Source organism: Nyctereutes procyonoides, unplaced genomic scaffold (assembly GCF_905146905.1).
Source record: "Nyctereutes procyonoides isolate TBG_1078 unplaced genomic scaffold, NYPRO_anot_genome, whole genome shotgun sequence".
In the NCBI taxonomy this organism is placed as follows: Eukaryota; Metazoa; Chordata; class Mammalia; order Carnivora; family Canidae; genus Nyctereutes; species Nyctereutes procyonoides.
Window position 1 is genome coordinate 488,014 of NW_026575082.1, and position 18,323 is coordinate 506,336.

An 18,323-nucleotide genomic window follows, 5' to 3' on the forward strand; every position below is an offset into this window, starting at 1 on the left:
ATAGGGAGCCTGCTTCTCCCTCTCCCTATGTCTCTCATGAATAAGATCTCAAAAAATAAATAAATAAACAGAATTACTGGATTACCAGCCTGATGCACTTTCTGCCTCAATGAACACAGCCAAGTACGTACCTGAGGTTCCCTGTTTTAGAAAACGGGTCAATACATTCGTCCCTTGATAATATTCGATGAGAAAAAAGCTTCTTCTCAGGGTCCAAAAAGCCTTTGAAAAGAAAACAGAACAATGGTGAGACATATGACCAGCCGATATTTTCCCCCAGGGAGCTTGCCGTCTTGGGCAATGGACACATGAGCACATGATTTCCGCCCAGCATGTTCCATGAGGGGCTCTGGTTGCCAGCGCATGCAGCTTCCCTATGCCTTCGGCTGTCTGCACCAGGCACCTGGGCAGCCTGTCTCCCTCACAGACATGTTTACCATGTTCCCTGGAGATCTTTTTACGGTTCGTCCTGTTGGCTCTGTGAACGCACGGCTGTCAGGCGGCACGCTGAGCAGGGAAGCCTCCCGTCCCCCTCCTCCAGGGCCACCTCTGGTGTTCACATCTGTGGGGCCCCCACCCCCCCCTGTCATCAGCAGGTGCTAACAGAGAACACGCACTCTGAGGGGAAATATTCCCAACATACGTTCCCCTAAATAAACACACGGATCCTATACCGACGCTGATGCCACTGGGCAGCTAAACCTGAAGCTCACTCACAGAATTGTCTCTACAATGAAATAAACGAAAAGCATCCCAGGCTCTTCATAGTTCTAACAAAAATAGGTCTATCCAACTTATACCAAAATTACACGTTCTGTGAAAATGACAACTTTCAAAACAAAGTGGACAGAAAGAGGAATCTGTAGAAACCATGGCAGGGCCTCCAGCTGCACTGTCAACAATCACATCCACCCCTGGCACCAAGCTCGATTCTCCTGCCCCAGGGCTTTTCTGAGCCAGTGACCTGCCCTCTGAAGGCCCACCCAACTCACAGCCCCGTGGGGCACTTGTCCTGGGATTCCTCCCAAATCTACTATGTGCGACGCTGTGGCCAACGCTGGAGGCGGCCACCTGGTGGCTGTGGGACCCCTGGCCTGCCATGTGTCTGGACATGTAGGGACATGAGGATCCTAAGGTACAAAGCACAGCCTGAAAGGGGGGGAGGAGGCAGACCGCCCAAGGGCCCCTGGGAATGTCCTCTCAACCTCCAGGGGCACCCCACCCTGGCCCTCCTATCAGAATCAGTGGTATCTTCACTACCCTGTAGGCCCTGTTGACCGAGATTCAGAGACGCCACGGCTCTGGAGGTGAAGGCTCAAGTCACCCGGCGGCCAGGAGGCAAAGCCCAAAGGGTGCACACGAGTTCCATGGAGTGGTGACACCATGTTCAAATCACATTCCCAGCAGCCGCTCGACAAAGGCAAATACAGTGACTTCAGTTACACAACAAGGGAACCTTGACGCACGGGTGTCACGCTCAGGATTAAAATTTCCTACAAAGGTTACATGTTAAATGGGGATTCAAAAGAACGTTTCCATTGACAAACGTCAGGACTAACCTGCAAAAACACTTCTACTTAGAAGTACTTTACTTAATCTGGCCACCCCGTAACAAAGAAGGAGGTGCCGGACCACACTGTAATGCAGGCACCAACGTCCACAGATAGAGTGGACCAGAGCCCAGCGGTCCCTGGGTGGAGCCGCTGCCGGTGTGCAATGCCTTGTGGCCCAGGAAGGCCTGTGCACACACGCCACACCAGTGTGGCCAGCCCAAAGCCATCACATTATTCGCTCACAAACGAGATGTGTGCTGCCTGCACTTGAGGGGTTAAGGACGGACACTAGCAATGTGGCTCCAGGGGCACTTCCAAACGAATTAATAAAAAAACTTTAAGCTCAGAGAGCCACTTTCTACTCTTCTGCCTACTTGCAGTCCTGAGCAACTTTCAAACGGGCTTGCAGTGTGCTCCTCACCACAGCCCAAGCGGCCCACCCATCTGGGGAAGCAATAGCTCGCTCTGAGACAGAGTCAACTTTGGCAGAGCTGGATTTTCTCCTCCATCTTTAAGGGTGTCACCAAAAGAAAGAAATAACCCAAACCCATATGGACAACGTGCAGTTAACTCACGACTGAGGATGGGTGACTTAGGACCAGACCACCCACCTGCAATGGTGTGGGCATACAGCCGGCTCCCAAAGGTGAAGACATGAAGCTCGTACAGCCTGGCAATCTTCTCCAGGAACTCCCTGCAGTGGGGACGCACGCGGGTGTGCAGCATTGGCTCGCCCCGGCCCAGCTGGAAGTGGAAGATGCCCTGGAAGGACACACACGTCTGGTGAGAAGGCCGGAGCCCCCCACAAGACCCCTCCTGACAGTGCCCCCCACGGTAACTACCGTCAGGGCGGCCACCCACCCATGGGACTTTCACATAACCAACAGCCCAGAAACCACCTACGAGGACTGTACCACCTTAGGTGGTTCAGGACAACTAAGGGACCCCATTATCACAGGCTGCAGCAATGTCACCAGATCTTTGTGCTCTTTTGTCTGTGGCCTTTTTCTGATAAGGGATAAAGCAAGTGTCCCTGAGTGAAGACATGCGTGTCTCTGGTTCCTCAAACACTAACCCCTGTGGAGTAGCAGAGCCACAGCAGGTGAGACCCACTGAAAGGACAAACCACGCAACTTAGTCTAGATCACTGTTTCAAGATGCAGGTCAACTTACAAACACTGCACCAAAGCTGACGTAGTATTCCAAAGCCCCACAGTAGACACGGAACATTAGTAATACCAACCTGCTTAGATGCGATTAATACGTGAATTAGTTTACTTTCCTAAGGAGGCTAAACTTTGATCTTCTTAATCCTGTTTAATGTTAATTTCCTTGGTAAAAACACTCAACTAAAAAAAAATAAAGTAAGTGACCTTGGTCCTAATTAACTTTTTAATAGCCCTACTCTAGTCAAACCTGGCAGCAGATGTTAAAACATCTGTTAGTGTAGAATTCTAGAATCACATTCCCCTATTCCACAGGTGCAACAGAAACATCCTTACAAACACAAGTCTGGATCTCTAAAGTTGGGAGTTAAATGCATCTGTCTAGATGTCACTGGCAGGTGGGTGAGCACCTGAGTGCCAGTGGGAGCCCAATGGGAGCCAGGCCTGCGGGTGAGCCGTGAGCAGAGGGGAGAATGGAACCCACCATGGCCAGCTGAAGCTGAGGCCTGTCCACACAGGCAGGGGCGGGGGTCTTCAGCTTGTAGATCACACAAGCTGAGGAAACAGGCACGTCACAACCAGTCCAAACGTTTATGAAACTAATTAAAAGTGCCAACTTCAAAGGCACAACAAAAACCCCAGCCAGTTGTGAAATAGACACACGGCCACATACGTGCGGCAAGTATCTCTTTACACAGAGTCCCCCTGACTCTCACTCAGGAAGCAGAACAGCTGTTAGGAATGAAACGACCTCATGTCGCTCCCACACATGAATGATCTCCCGATATGACCAACAGCGCACACAGCTTTTAGGGAGACAGGACTAAACCTCTGCGAGAATGAATCCATGGCACACTGCAGCTCTGAGAGGAGCCCCTGCCGCCTGCAGTGTGCGGTGAGGGAGGAGACCCCCAGTGCCTGCGGGACTGAGGGAGAGGGTCCACATGGATGCTGCACTGCCGAGGCTCTTTACGAAGCCAAACTTCCTGCAGGCCATGTTAGTAACACAACCCTGAGACACACCGCTTCCACCAGATGCTGGGCCCAAACCTCTCCTGTTCCTATGTCCCCAGCCATGGGCCTGGCCTTGGCACTCTCCTCAGAGGCCTTCCTACAGGCTCTGCCATAGTTAGGAACCGCTAACCGCAGATGCTGACGACCTGACCTCTGACACAGTCTACGCATCGATGGCCCAACAGCGAAGAATTCTACAAACTGAGGGCTCCCGTGTTGGCAAGGCCTCATTAGTCAATGACAGGATCGGCCAGTCCAGCCTTCAGAGAGCCATGTGTCACTGGGCACTATTACATGCCTCCTGAAGGTGCCTGAAGAAATCTGGCTTCTCAGGGTCCATGTCACACAAAGAGGTGGGACGTGGCAACAGTTTTAACTGAGATAAGGGTCCATTCTCAACCCTTTACTTTTCTCTGAAAACTTCATTTCCCTGGGGAACCCCAGCCTTTATTTGCCATCTCTTGAGTCCAGATCCAGGACCCACCTGTACCCCTACCCTCAATGCTTCAGAGATTCCTAGAGGTTCCTAACACCAGCTCCTTGTCCCCACCCAGACTGTGTCTCCTTGGCTGCCAACACCACTGCCTGCCGCTGGGCCTCAAGGCTTCCAGGTCCCGAACCCCAAAGGGAGCCAGGAGGCGGGAGCATGCTTTGATGCCTCCCAGTGAGACCCAGCTTGGGGAAACCACCCCAGACACATGGGCCTTGGGCTCCGGCCCCTCCTCACCAGCCCGGCCCAGGAAGCACTCACTTTGTTCGACATCTGCTGGCAGTGCTGCTCGGTCGTGTGGATCAGCGTCTGGTCCAAGTCCACCATGAGCACCAGCTTTCTGTTTCGATGTAGACGCTGCTGGTCTTCCCTTCCCAGCTGCTCAGCTTGCTGAAGTTAAAATAAAAAGGAAGATTCTGACGTGAGTATATCTGCACCCAAAACCAAATCCAATTTTGTTAGTCAAACAAACGCAGTTGAGGTGTTGGCCGCTGCCCTCTGGACCACGCCAGCAGCCCCACCGCGCTCACACTGCACAGGGAGCCACACGGCCTGCTCCGTGGCTGCCCAAGCTGCTTCTGTTTGGTCCCAACTACTGAAGACATGATTTGTGACCTAATTCTATAATGTAACATGTTAACTCATGAAAAAGGAGATGAAAAGAAAGCTGTGTCCATAAAGGTTTGATGGGATGCCACGAGCTGTAAAATGGAGGGAGGAGGGCAGCCAACTGAGGAGCAACAGGCAGGTGGCAGGGGTGTGGCACACCTCTCACCATGCTTGAAGGCACCACCCCCCATGGGACAGACCCAGGGGGGGTCCTGGAGATGGCGGGCACGCAGTGGCGTCTGGGGCCAGCACGGGGCCAGCACGGAGCCTCCTCCGGGAAGGGGCCTTGGCCTGCGCATTGCTTATGCCTCCTTGGCTCAGTTCCTGTTTTTATAGACAAACCCCTGGTCCTGATCAGCCAGCCATAGGACTGCGACGTCCAGCCCTGGAAGGGTTGTGCACACAGGCCAGCGATAATCTGTCATGGCAGCAACAATGGGGGACACTTTCTTCTCTTTTTATCTGACTTCCCAGTTCTGTCTGTCTCACTCACTCACACGCTTTTTTTAAATTTTTAATTTTTAAAAAATTTTAAAAAGATTTATGATAGACAGAGAGAGAGAGAGAGAGAGAGAGAGAGAGAGAGAGGCAGAGACACAGGAGGAGGGAGAAGCAGGCTCCCTCGGATGCAGGAAGCCCGATGCAGGACTCGATCCCGGGACTCCAGGATCGCACCCTGGGCCAAAGGCAGGCGCTAAACCGATCAGCCACCCAGGGATCCCCCCATACACTCTTAAATACTTACATTTGGCTTAAAATTCAGGAAAGCCAGAATCCTGTATCTGACATGTCTTTCCCACAAAAAATAGAGCCGGTATGTATCATTCAAGAGCACAAATCTGGTAAAACTAACGCTGAAACTGTCTCACCTACTTACAATAACAGGTGCTTGCCCTGCCTCCCCATCACAGGAGAAGCTCCGTCCTCACACCCCTCCCTCACCCGGCCCCTGAATACAAGGTGTCAGGAAGCCTCTGACCAGCACTGCCCACGAGACCCTGGACACGGGGGAGAAGTAAACAGGGTTCCAGGTACATACACCTGCCCCACCCCAGAGAAGTACTGCCCTGCCAAGCCTTTCCATGAGGACACGCACAGTGCATGTCTTTTCCTTCTACACCACGTCCACTCCGCCAGCACTGCCTGCTGCAAGTACTTCTCACCACCTGCTACTGCCTGCCCCCCACCCTAACACTCTTCTTCACACGGCAGCATGCACAATGCCTTCCCGTCCATCAGCCTCCTGTTCTGCACAACACCCCTTGGGGCCGGCACCTCCCTAGTGGGCAGAACCCTTTGGCAAAAATAGAAACTGCAGGTGGGCCACCCAGTGCACACAGACCACCTGTCTCAGCAGTGGCTATCCCAGAAACCATCACAGCGACAGACCTGGTACCTTCCTCAGCCAGCCTCTGTGTAGTGAGAGGCCCACGGATGCTCCTTGCTGTTCGCAGGAAATGTTCTGACACTTAGCCTCTGCCAGAGGCAGGACTTACCTCAGAGCTCACCATCAGCTCCGGGACGCTGTGCACCATGGACACAGTGGCTGTGGACAGAGGGACCTGCTGCTGCCCGTTCTTACTCTGCAGCCTGCGGGCATGAGAAGGCACACGGAGATGAACACACTGAAGAACTATACCCAGAACGCACACAGGACGTCGAGGGCACGATTTTAATTGACACGCAGGGGAAGTTCACGGCCAGCACAGTGCAGTTTCATTCTGCCCACAGCTGCTGAAACGGCTGACGTCTGAGAACAGATGGGAAAGTTCTCACAGACATCTCCTGGAAATGAACTGTGATGGCCGCACTGAAACAGAGGCCCCAAAACATGAAAGCCCCCGAAACAGGACAGTCCATGCTGCTCAGCAAGTCTACCGAGGGTGACCGCCTGCCACAGGTGGAAAAGGAGCCCAGGAACGAGGTGGGGGGACCTGAAGGGGACCCGGGAGCAGTGAGGCGTAGGCTGATCACAGATGCGCCGTTTGCCTGGCTAAAAGGAGAGCAAACTGACCACACGGGGGTGAGTATCAGACCTCTCCAGTGCCTTCGGAACTTATGGAAACAAAACCAGAAAGAACACCTCCCTGGGAGATGGACCTAAGTCGCCAGATAAGGAGGGTGCCATCAGAGGTGGAGGCTCCTGGAACCCGTAGGTCACCCCATCTCAAATGCCCAGAGGCCCCGCCCCCCAGCCCGAGGGGCCAGTACTTACTGGGTTAGGTCCTGGCCGCACTCAGCACACAGGCCTTTCATGACAACGGGGTGGCTACATCCTTCCAACCGTACCAGAACCGCCCTAGAATAGAGATGAAAATGGTCCCACATTAGGGAAGGAGAGAAGTACAATCCCTGGATTCCACATAACCCCAGGGGGCATATAGACCTCCAGGTCCCACGCTGGTTCTCCCAGTGACTTCTAGCTCCCTCCCGGCAGGTGGCACTGCCCAGCAGGGCCCTGCCCCTGGCTGTGAAGCAGAGGGGCTTCTCACCCACGCATCTCTCTCATGCAAACACAACAGAACCACGTATGCTGCAGCTGGAGGAACCAGGGACGTCCTGGCAGGAGAGGGTACTTGGGATGCTCACGAGCCCCACTCTAACACTTCCGATAAATTATAAACACAGAAGCTGCTGTTAATACAGCAAGGAGCAACCTGGGATAAAACTGATGAATGTTGTCTCCCATGTAGCGTCCCCAGTCCACAGAGAAGCTATGAGTCACAGACATTTTTCTGATAGAACTATAATTATATTTCTGGTTTTTACCAACACAGAAACGGCAATTTCCTTTGTATCTTGTATCAAACCCTGGTCCCAAGTAGGGCAAGTGGCATACAAAACTAAAGGCTGAGTGGTCAGAGTTCCAGGGCCCTGTAGCTCCGTGCCATGGGGGTCTGCGGATCCCACTGAGCCTCATCTAGACCTGGGCCCGAGAGCACTCGTCAGGCCAGTGTCTGCGAAGTAGGACCTTGCTGGGTGCATCCTCACAAAAGCCACAGAGCACACGGACACCCTGAGGCCCGAGAGTTGGCTGACCACTGAGTGCCACGCAGAGAGTGGATGGCCACACACTTTTCCTTCCTCAACCACACTGCCTCAGAGCTCTGGACCACAAAGGACTTCCATGGGCTAACAGAGGTACCAAATGGGTACCCCCTACCAAGGGCCCCTTTACTCCCTTCCCATCTTGGACACTCACAACCAGGCATTCAGTACTCCAATGGCTGGGCCCAGACTTGCTACCCTGTGTTCACAGCCCATGCTTGACCCCAAACCACAGTGCTGGTAGGTGGCAGGTGCTGGCGCTCTTTAGGGATGTGCTCTGCCACTCTAGCTAGCCCCTTCCTGGGTGTGCTTGCTCAGCTTCAGCACCATTTAAACCTCTACCTAGGGATCCCTGGGTGGCGCAGCGGTTTGGCGCCTGCCTTTGGCCCAGGGCGCGGTCCTGGAGACCCAGGATCGAGTCCCACATCGGGCTCCCGGTGCATGGAGCCTGCTTCTCCCTCTGCCTGTGTCTCTGCGCCTCTCTATCTCTCTCTGTGACTGTCATAAATAAATAAAAAAATTAAAAAAAAAAATAAAATAAACCTCTACCTAAAATCTGCCCCATGTTCCCATCTTCAACCAAGTCCTGCAGGGGACCACACCGCTCCACACAAAGCTTCCCCATCTGTGTGGAGCCCGGTCAAAGACGTCCTCATGGCCCAAGTTCCTGCCCGCCTGAAACGGAGGATCTGTGTGCCAAAGGGTAGTCCCCATCATCTCCCCTGCCACCCCAGCTTACTGTCCCTCCACTCTGGGCACCCTGCATCTCGTCAACCCTCCACCACCAGGTTCTGTGCTGCTGCTGATGGAGCTGGCACTTGGGTCTGGCTTTGAGACCACGGCCCGGTTGGCTTTCTGCACTTGGCTGGCTCTGCAGCACCTCACCCAACCATACCCATCCCCACACACATCCTTGCATGACAGCCCCTTCACCCTCTCTTCTGACCCCACACCACCCACATCAAGTGGCAGCCAGGGTCCAGGACTCTTGCATTCATGGCCGTTATGGCAGGTACCTCCAAATCAGCCCTCGCTCGGACACCTGGCCGGGCTCCGGCCACATGAGGGTCACACTCTCCTGTGGAGCTGCCCACAGAGCAGCCCACCTTGCCAGCAACCTGCAATTAGACTGCATCCTGCTGGGGCCCCACCCTTGCCTGTCCTGTCCTGCTCTCCTGCATGCGGGAGGAGAAGCAACATGCCAGGAAGGCAACTGACAGGATCTGAGCAGAGCTGGCAAGAGGACTGACCCTGCACTTTCCCAAAAGTCAAAAGTGTGTATCAATTGTTGGCTAATGGGTTTACTGAAGGGTTTGTCAGGCCTTCTGGAACCTGGCAAAAGTCTGCTGTTTGCCCCCTGGAATGCTGAGTCTTCTTTTACCAGTCTTCAGGGTTTAAAATTCTGTGTCACTTTGTGTCTTTATTTATTTATTTATTTTTTTAGACTTTATTTATTCATGAGAAACACAGAAAGAGGCAGAGACATAGACAGAGGGAGAAGCAGGCTTCATGCAGGGGCCCGACACGGGACTCCATCCCAGGACCCCGGGATCATGCCCTGGGCTGAAGGGAGGCACTCAACCACTGAGCCACCCAGTCATCCCACTTTACTCATTTCTATAGTAAAACTTATGAGCTGGGGAATATGTTTTCAGGAATGTCAACACCTGACCAGGAGGATTTAACCAATCTCTCCTGAAACATTAACCTGAAGACGCGTTTGGTGTCTCTAGCTCAACCAATAATACCTTGAAATGCTTTGTGAGGTAGGTGTTTCCATTCTGTAGTCAGCTTTTTCATTTTCTTAAGTGTTTTTTGAAAATAAGATTTTAAATTTTGATCAAGTCCAATTTATCAGATGTTCTGGGTCCTTGAGAAATCTTGGTCTTACCCAAGTCACCATGATTCAAGGGGAACCTCAAGTGGGTGGGTGTGAATCCTAATTCTAGAGGATTAATGTCCTTTAGCAGAAGGAATCTTCTGGGACGGCCCCCCACAAGGTGACAGGAAGCAGGCCAAGGGTAGGGCAGGTGAGACCAAGCTGCACAGGTGAGGGGCAGCAAGCTTCAGATGTCCCAAGTGAAGAGCAAGGTGAAAGCAGCAGCTATGAGGTTAACAGTTGGGAACCCTGAATGTAGCACCAAGAACCCGCAGGTGGTGTTGCAAGGGTGCTAGGAGCGGGCTGACCAGACAAGCTCTATATTCAGCAGCACAGGCAGGAAATGCGGGGAGAAGTGTGAACCCAGAGACACGGGGCTGTGGTGGACACTCTGGGATGTTTCTGGAAGAAACCTGCCAGGGACCAGGGACAAAAAGGACCAGTGAGTCGGCCGGGAAGACAGAGCAAGGGCAGTAGAGGCACCACCAGCCACCATGCATGCCTGGACATGGCCAGGGCGGGAGTACAGGTGTGATGGGCTGTGGGTCCCAGGCCAGGATGTAACCACCTCATAGAAACAGATGGCAGGCCTGCGGGGAACCCCAACAGTGAAGAGATAGGCAGGAAAAAGAACATCAACTAAAAACAGAAATAAAAAACACTGCTCACAAAGGCTGGGAGTCAGGACAACAGATTGCCAGGGAACAAACATTTTGAGAAAGAAAAGGAATGTCAGTGTAAGTGCTCCCAGGAGAATCCAGAGTGGATTCAACCCCAGGCAGGGTGGTGGTTTTCAGGCACACATGTCAAAACTCACTCAACTATGAACTTAAAATGCACATCTACATCGGCCGATGACCAGCCAACGAGGCCAACGCCAACACGCTTGGTGATGAAGAGCTATTGGTGACCGTTCCAAGGGCCACGTGGCAGCGCAGCACAGCGAGGCACAGGGGGCACCCTGGGCACGGTGCTGCAGCTCAGTGCTGCGTCCTCAGCACCATCCACTCAGCAGAGCGCTGTGGGGTCACCCACGCAGGGCAACCTGGGCTAAGACAGCCTGACAGCTGGTGGCATGCCAGCCTGCCTTCTTGTCACCCTGCAGACCTGGCTCCTCCCTGTGCCACTCCACGGCCGCTGGGACCCACAGGCTTGGCCAAGTGCTCCCAAGTGCTGCTGAATTCTCCCCTCAACACAGGGGCTTCCTCTGCTCAGACCAGCCTGCTACTCAACCACCTCCGCCTCATCCTTCTGTCTGGACCCAAACCCAGAGCTGCACCTCCTCCCAAAGTTCCCTCAGCTCCCACTGCTCTGGGTGACACACAGCATACCCTCCACTGCTGTACCTTGAAGATCCAGCAGACACAGCATCCTTCCTTGACAGAGTGGGGAGGCACTGGCCCAGTTTCTGAGTCCCAGGCAGAGTCTGCCGCCAGTAGGCAACCAGAGAGGCGGGTAGTCAGGCAGGAATACAAGGTGGGGGCACATGTGCTAACCACTCCAGGTGCCCCTGCAAGTGGCCTGAATATGCACCTTTCACTAAAAAGTCCTTCACGTACGGGTCACATTAAAGGTCCCGTAACTTTCCATGCCAGGGTCAAAGGATTCTGCCTGTCTTGTTCAGATGACAAACAGATTGGGGGTGTCATCCTGTAAGCCTGTCCTGGACAATGCAGAGTTCCATCCCCAGGAGGAGAACAGTCAGAGGGCGGCCGGGAGACAGGTGCATGGAGGCCCCCACTCTCAAGAGATACTCGGGTCAAGTCCAATCACCCAAAGATCTGAAGGAATATTTCATGTTGAGCAATGACTAGCACATGAAGTGAGCTTCTACTAGGAACCCCTCCATGGTGACACCACATGCGTGTCATCACCATATGACTCGTGTAAGAGATGCAGATAACTCACAAATGAATGTAATCCCTTATAAAAAGCCTTCATTTCAAAATTCTGATGTCTACTCTCCTTGACATATGAGTCAACTGTAGTGTTAAGAGTCCAAAACTCCGTATTTATGAACATTAAGAGGATTTTTGTATTTGCTTAATTTAAACACAAGGTCTCCAGTTGAATTCACCCTGGCAGTGCTTGTCGCAGTTCATGGATGTGGTGGTGAGCCGGGTCCAGGTGGGGGAGCCCACCAGGAAGGCTGTAGGGAGACAGGAGGTGGCAAGCAAGTCGTCCGATGCAAGACAAAATGCAGGCAACTTCCTCAGAGTACCCAAGTCAGAAGATGCAACATGCTACATCTAGCAAAGTGGCCCCCAAGCCAAACAGCATCATATCAGAACTGGATCCATCAGGGTTAAGGCCACACCTGCCAGGCTCTCCTCAGAGAGCTGGATTGCGGGACTCGATCCCAGGACCCCGGGATCATGCCCTGAGCCAAAGGCAGGTGTTCAACCACGGAGCCACCTGGGCATCCCAGGGAATGAGTATTTTAAAAAAATAATAGTAATGTCCTTTTTCAGCATAAGATGATTTCAACTCTGCAGATACTGACACAAGACAAGGATGAAAGGCAGGGAGTGATTCTAGTGTTTCTGCCCCTCCACCCCACAAACAGCCACTACTGCGACCCCGTGAGGGAGTGGCACTCTAGAGAAAACACTTTGGCCCAGGAGCCAGCCCCAGAACTTCAAGTCAGTCACCAATAAATGTTAACTTTCCTGGTTTGTCCTTGAAAAAAACCGACAGAAAAATCATGAAATGCAATTTCTGAAAAAGTTATTTTCCCCTAAATACACAAATCCCAAGCTCTCTCGAATCTTTTGTGCGCATCAGCTTGTGTCTGCTGTGACGGGAAGGCCAGAGGGCACGGGTGTACCAGGCACAGCAGAGCCTCAGGAAGCCGGGTGCCCTGCATTCTGCGCTGCTAAATGTCGGGTCAGACCCCTCCCTCCTCCTGGTGGGTTAGGAGAGCTCAAGGACGTCCTCCCACTCTACACACACAGCTCAGTATGAGGGCACTGGGGAAAATGTATTTCGTGCATCCAGATTTGTTTCCTCAAGGGCCTTCTCTATGAGAAGGAAGCAGGACTTCTTGGAGAAATGGAGGATTCCAGAGCTGAGGAGCAGGTATTGGTGGTGAGCCCAATACCATTCATGTTGGAAAACACGGCCACGATCTCAGACTGGTGGGGTCTTGCCTGCGGGGTCAGTTCCAGGCCAAACCTGGGACATCGGGAGCATAAGGACAAACAACAGTACAAACAACAGGACCCCAAGAGTCCACATGGTTCAATTCATTGTTCTTACAGCAGAAAGCCAACCCAGAAATGGAAAAGCAGTGACAGACTGGAGAAAGTCACCCCTGGATGATCCTGATTAAAATACAGGAGATTCAGACAAGAATCATCAAGATGCCATTGAATGAGAGAATTAAAGATATTTACTGAGGAAGAAAGTACCCCTCACAAGATACTCCACAATAACAACAGGAAAATTAGTACCTTTTCACGACAGCCACCACCTTGACAAAGCAGAACAAGACAAACTGGGGACACCTGCTGCCTGAGTGGCCCACTCAGGACACACACGGCCCCAGCAAGTCCTGCCTCAGCGCACAGCACGACGTGGGTGGGTGGCCAGCCAGTCTGCAGAGCCACCAGCTGATGATGAGATTGAAGAGGAGGGACCACCTGACGCTAGAGACCCAGGAGCTCTGACGATGTCCCTAACCCACATCTGGGGTTTCCTGTGCTTCCTCGGACAAGAGTGGCCCATTGGGGGAAATCTAACGAGCAGAAAATAGCCCTGCATGGACGTTATTTCAGATTCTGATCATCAGGTGATGGTTAGGTTAAGAGAATATTTTTTAGGAAACTGAAAGCTTTAGGGATAAAATACATCACATCTGCAGCTTACTCCTCAACCCTGGTAAGGAAAATACCATATGTGAGGGGGAAGAAGAGTAAAGCAGATAAGGCAATGTGCTGACCTTCAGGAAATCTGTGTGACCCTTATATGAGGACTCTTGGTACTACTCCTGCAACTTTTCTCTAGGCCTGGAATTATGTTCACAAAAAAGGGAAAACGTACACTTGCTCTGACCGAGTGATGGGCCAGCGACAGGCCACAGGGCAGCGGTGGTGACTGAAGCACCATCCCAGCCATCCAGCAGCCATCCCAGCCTGCCACATTCAGAGCCAGAACAGGGCACTTCAGACGATGTCGGCCACCCCTGGCCTGGTGATTGAGTGTGCTTGTAAGAGACAAAACCAAAGCATCGGAAGAAACTAAATTAAAAACAGTGGGCAACACCCATTCCCAGTGTCAGAAAAAAATCTCCAGACTTAGCTACTGAGATTCCACAAAGCAATTCTTTACAGAATTCTCTTAAAACTGGATGTATGGCCAGTGTGGCCTACTAAGACTTCTCTGACAAAACTCTATTTTCCTACCAAGTCTCAAAAGCAAGGGGCACCAAGGCTCCCCTGCACTGCTGGGTTACACAGGCAGGGGACTCACGGCCTCAGAATTTCAACATCATCTCCAGGATGCACCCCTGCAATTTTAAATGCTTCCAGCCTTAAAAAGCAGTAGCCGCTCTCCAACCCCCCACCATACTCAGATGAAAGCACCGCAGGGCACGGACGCACCAGCCATCGCACACAGCACACTGAACTCCATCACCCCGCCGACTCACCGCCAGCATGAGAGACCGGTGAGGACAGGACGAAGCCAGCACCCATAATCCACAGCATCACCATAAAGCCATGAATGTCTTCTAAATTTCTTCAAAATACAAAGACTAAATAGGTCAACATTTAGCTCAAGTTCTTGAAGTTCTAAGGAATTTTGTAAATATAAAGTGCTAAGAAGTATGTACGATCTACTTACAACCTTTAGAAATTATTGTATATTTTTGAGATACCACACAAATACTTTGAAACTGATTTGTCTAGATTCTCACTCCCCCCCCCCCAAAAAAAAGCACTTTTTCTGAGATAACTGACATATTATTACATTATTTGTTATCATTTTTGGCTTTACTATCAGTATTCATGCAGTTCAAAAAAACACATGAAATTAAAGATTTCCATTCCTCTGTAACCAGATATTTGATTTCATATTATATGCTTTGAAATTAACTTTAAACATGAAAATGGAAATAAATATGGTAACACATGCCATAACCTCTTAAAGCATACCCATCAGTTTTAAGACCGATCATGCTTCAAAGCCCATTTGCTTCAAACGTCTTTATTTAAAAGATTATATACAAGATACCTAAAAATCCAAAGAACTGCAATAAAAATAAATCATGCATGTATATCAAATAAAGTTGGTTAAAAGGCCAATGGTTTTGTAGTTAAGTGAAAACTGGAAAAAAACCCACACAAATTCATCTGAAGTACAGATTGTTTAGTGGGTTCAATTAAATAAAGTGACAATTCTCCCACTTTTAGACATAAAGAGTTTTTAACTGAGTAATCTTTTGAACAGTGCAGATGTCAACAGGGAAGGATAAGATCATTTAACTGACAGAATGTTCTAGCTCATCAGAGATGTCAATACCAGGATGGAAAAGTAATTTCCTTACTTCCAAAGGCAAGGCCTCTGTAGATGAGCACTTCGGGGCGCTAAGTGGACTGCACTCAGAATTTTAAACCCTATATAACCTAACTCTACTTTACAATCTTGGCTGGACTCTCAGTGTTCCCTAGGAGTTTCTCTGATCTTTCATCCTCAAGCCTATGAAGCAAGCCTGGTACCGTCACCCTGCCCGGCAGCACTCAGCCCAGACCCTGGCTGATGGAGACATTCTTCTGTGGACAGACCACGGGGCCCAGGGAGCTGGGTGGACACCATGCACACCTGCCCCTACCCCCGTTGGTCCTTACCCACCACCACACTTGTTCCCAGGTTATTTCATGGATCTTCCTTTGGGGACTGCACCATCTCCCACTGAATGACAACAGACAGGAAAGCACACAGGTGAGAAGGAAAGACATCATTAGATAAAGTGATAGTTAACAGGTTCAGTTTGACAGATTGTGCCTTGCCAGAATATTTTCAACTCTGTTTTTCCGGGTGGAAATTATGAAGACGTTCTGTCTACTTCCCCACCCCAGGACTCTCTGGATGAGACTCGGCCCAAGGACAGAGCAGCATGGAGGAGGATGCTGCTGGGAAGCTCAGCAAGGCAAGGTGCTGGACGTGTCAACACCCCTGGGACCCTAGTGCCTGCCCACCCTGCCCACCCTATCCTGGTCCCAGGACAAGGGTGCGGTTCCTACCTCTACCTGAGCACAGATACAAAAACATACAATCCTATTACAGATCAGAATAGTCAACCACAACCAGAAGCAGTTCCTAGAACTAAGTGTTTGCAGCCTGAGGATAACCGTGGATGTGTCAGGAGCAATCCTGCTGCTGCCGGAGTGGTGGGGACAAGGACAGCTCCAGCCAGGCAAGCCTGGCTGCTCGGTGCTTTCCCTGCATCCACCCATACCCGCACTCCAGGAGACCCCCTAAACCTCAAACACCATAAACACGGAAACAAACAAACAAACAAACAAACAAAAAAAACCAGACACCTCTCAGCACAGAGAACTTGTTCTTAGAGGAGTTACGTGGTTGACGGTGAGGCTACGTACAGGGTCACTCTGATTTGCCAGTTCTGCGGACGTGATCAAAGCACCGCACGGGGACTTTCTCACTAACTAGCTGCAACCAGTCTCGGACTAGTCCCGGCGCTCCTGGCCCCATCTGGGTCACTGGAGACAGGGCCCTTCAGTTCAGGACTCTTCTACACAGCGACACCAGCACTGGGCTTCCCTGGAACCACAACCGTGGGCTCGTGGCTTTTCCAGCCCGGGATGGTCGGAAGACTCGACCTCAGGGCAATGGCGCCAGCGTGCCCCAGCGTGCCCCAGCGTGCCCCAGCGTGCCCCCAGCACGGCCCGACCAGCCTCTCCTCTCCCTTCCGAGGACGCCAGCCACAGCTCAGTGGACAGAGCCTGCGTTCACTGGGCAGCCTGCGCCCCTGACCCCAGGGCCCACGACCACGGTGCCCTCTGCAAACAATGCTGGGGCGAAGCGGACACAGGACAAGCCTCCTGGGGTCGGGGCGGCCCGGGAAGGGCTGTCTGGCGGGGCGTGGGGCGAAGCAGACGCTGCAGCCAGCGCAAGCCCGGCGGGAGGGGCGGAGGCCAGGGCGAAGGACTCCGCGGCGGCGGGAAGCAGGGCCAGGTCGCTCTCGCGCGCCACGCCCCAGGGGAAGCTCCCGCGGGACCCCGCGGGCGGCGGCGGATCTCGGCGCCGCGGAAGCCAACTGAGGTCGGCCGACGTCTCGCGTACCGCCTGCGGGCCGGCTTCCCCAGCGGGCCCCGCCCCCGCCCCCGAGCCCCACTCACCCGGGGACCACCACCTGGCCCGGCTGCGCGCACAGCTCCCGCACCACACCTGCACGCTCCGACCTCAGCCGGCGCTCGGCGCGCACGCAGCCCCCGGAGCCGGCGCGGGCAGGGGCGGGCCCCGCGGGCTGCGCGGAGGCGGCGGCCTCACACACCGCCAACACCGAGCCGATGCGCACGGCCGCGCCCGCCGCAACCCGCCACTCGAGCAGGCGCAGCGGCCCGGGGCCCGGGCAGCGCACCTCGGCCACGGCCGCCGGCGGGGCGCCCTCGGCGGGAACGCGGCCCGCGGGCGGCGCCTCCATCGCGGCCGGGCGGGGTCGCTGTGGGAAGGTCGGCGGACTGGGCGCTCAAGGCCCGGCGCCCATCGCGGGCGGGCGGGCGGGCGGGGCGGGACGGCGGCCCCGGCCCAGGAGGCGAAGACGACGGCCCCGCAATTCGCGCTCCGGCACCGGCTTCCACCCGCCGCCCGGCCCGCGCCCACTTCCGGGACAGCGTCTGACGTCGCGTGACGCCGCGTGACGCCGCGTGTGTGCGTCGCTGGGCCCGCGGGTAAACACACACCCACGCGGGAGACGCGGCGCCGGCCGCGGGTGCCCGGAGCGCCCTGGGAACGAGCGTGTGGGGCCGGCCGGGCGGGAACGCTGTGGCCACGCCCCATGGGCCCCGGGAACGCCGACGGCGAGGGGCTGCGGTCCCGGCGTGCAGCGCGCGCCCGCGCTGCCCAGAAACCCCGGCATGCACTGCGACTTCCCGGCATGCCGCGCGCGCCCCCTGTCCCACAGTTCCCCTGGTGCACCAAAGCCCGGGGGTCGTTAAACTAGGAGTCCCGGCATGCAGCGCGGGCCGCCGTCCGCAGCGTAGTCCCGCGCCGAGGCCCGTTGCGAAGAGACTACGAGTCCCGGCAGACAGCGCGAGCATCGGAGCGCCACAGTCCCGGCGTGCCGTGCGCAGTGCGGGGTCAGAGGGCGCTGGCCCCCGGCACCGCCAGGGCTGCGCGGGGGGAGGCCCGCGGAGTTGCGGAGGAGAGGAACCGGGTTGGGGGCGGTCGCGACCTTCGGCGATTTCTGAGGCCGGGCCGCTGGGGCGAGAGGGCACGGGCGGAGGGTCAGGCTTCCCTGGCCCCCGCAGCCTCCGGGCCGCGCTCAGCGACTGTGCGGGGACGGGGCGCTCCACCCTGATCTGGGCTCCGTGCTCGTCCAC

General features: G+C 54.0%; 1 protein-coding gene across 8 annotated transcripts in view; it reads right to left on the bottom strand.

The window, feature by feature from the left end:
• The window catches only part of LOC129514649 (RNA polymerase II subunit A C-terminal domain phosphatase-like), a 53,459-nt gene extending 35,564 nt beyond the window's left edge, over window positions 1-17,895 (bottom strand). For 2 of the 8 annotated variants that reach the window (XM_055333403.1, XM_055333407.1), the window contains exons 1-6: window positions 17,363-17,895; window positions 7,048-7,131; window positions 6,329-6,422; window positions 4,485-4,613; window positions 2,165-2,315; window positions 132-222 (exon numbers count right to left, since the gene is read on the bottom strand). In XM_055333403.1, the coding sequence (XP_055189378.1) occupies window positions 132-222; window positions 2,165-2,315; window positions 4,485-4,613; window positions 6,329-6,422; window positions 7,048-7,131; window positions 17,363-17,880 (1,067 nt within the window). In that variant the 5' untranslated portion in view covers window positions 17,881-17,895. Of the gene's footprint in view, window positions 1-131; window positions 223-2,164; window positions 2,316-4,484; window positions 4,614-6,328; window positions 6,423-7,047; window positions 7,132-7,324; window positions 7,417-9,628; window positions 10,356-13,800; window positions 13,914-14,407; window positions 15,940-16,361; window positions 16,616-17,120 lie in introns of those variants that run through there. The other 6 variants (XM_055333405.1, XM_055333411.1, XM_055333410.1 and 3 more) reach the window with 6 other exon arrangements.
• Window positions 17,896-18,323: the final 428 nt, after the last annotated feature.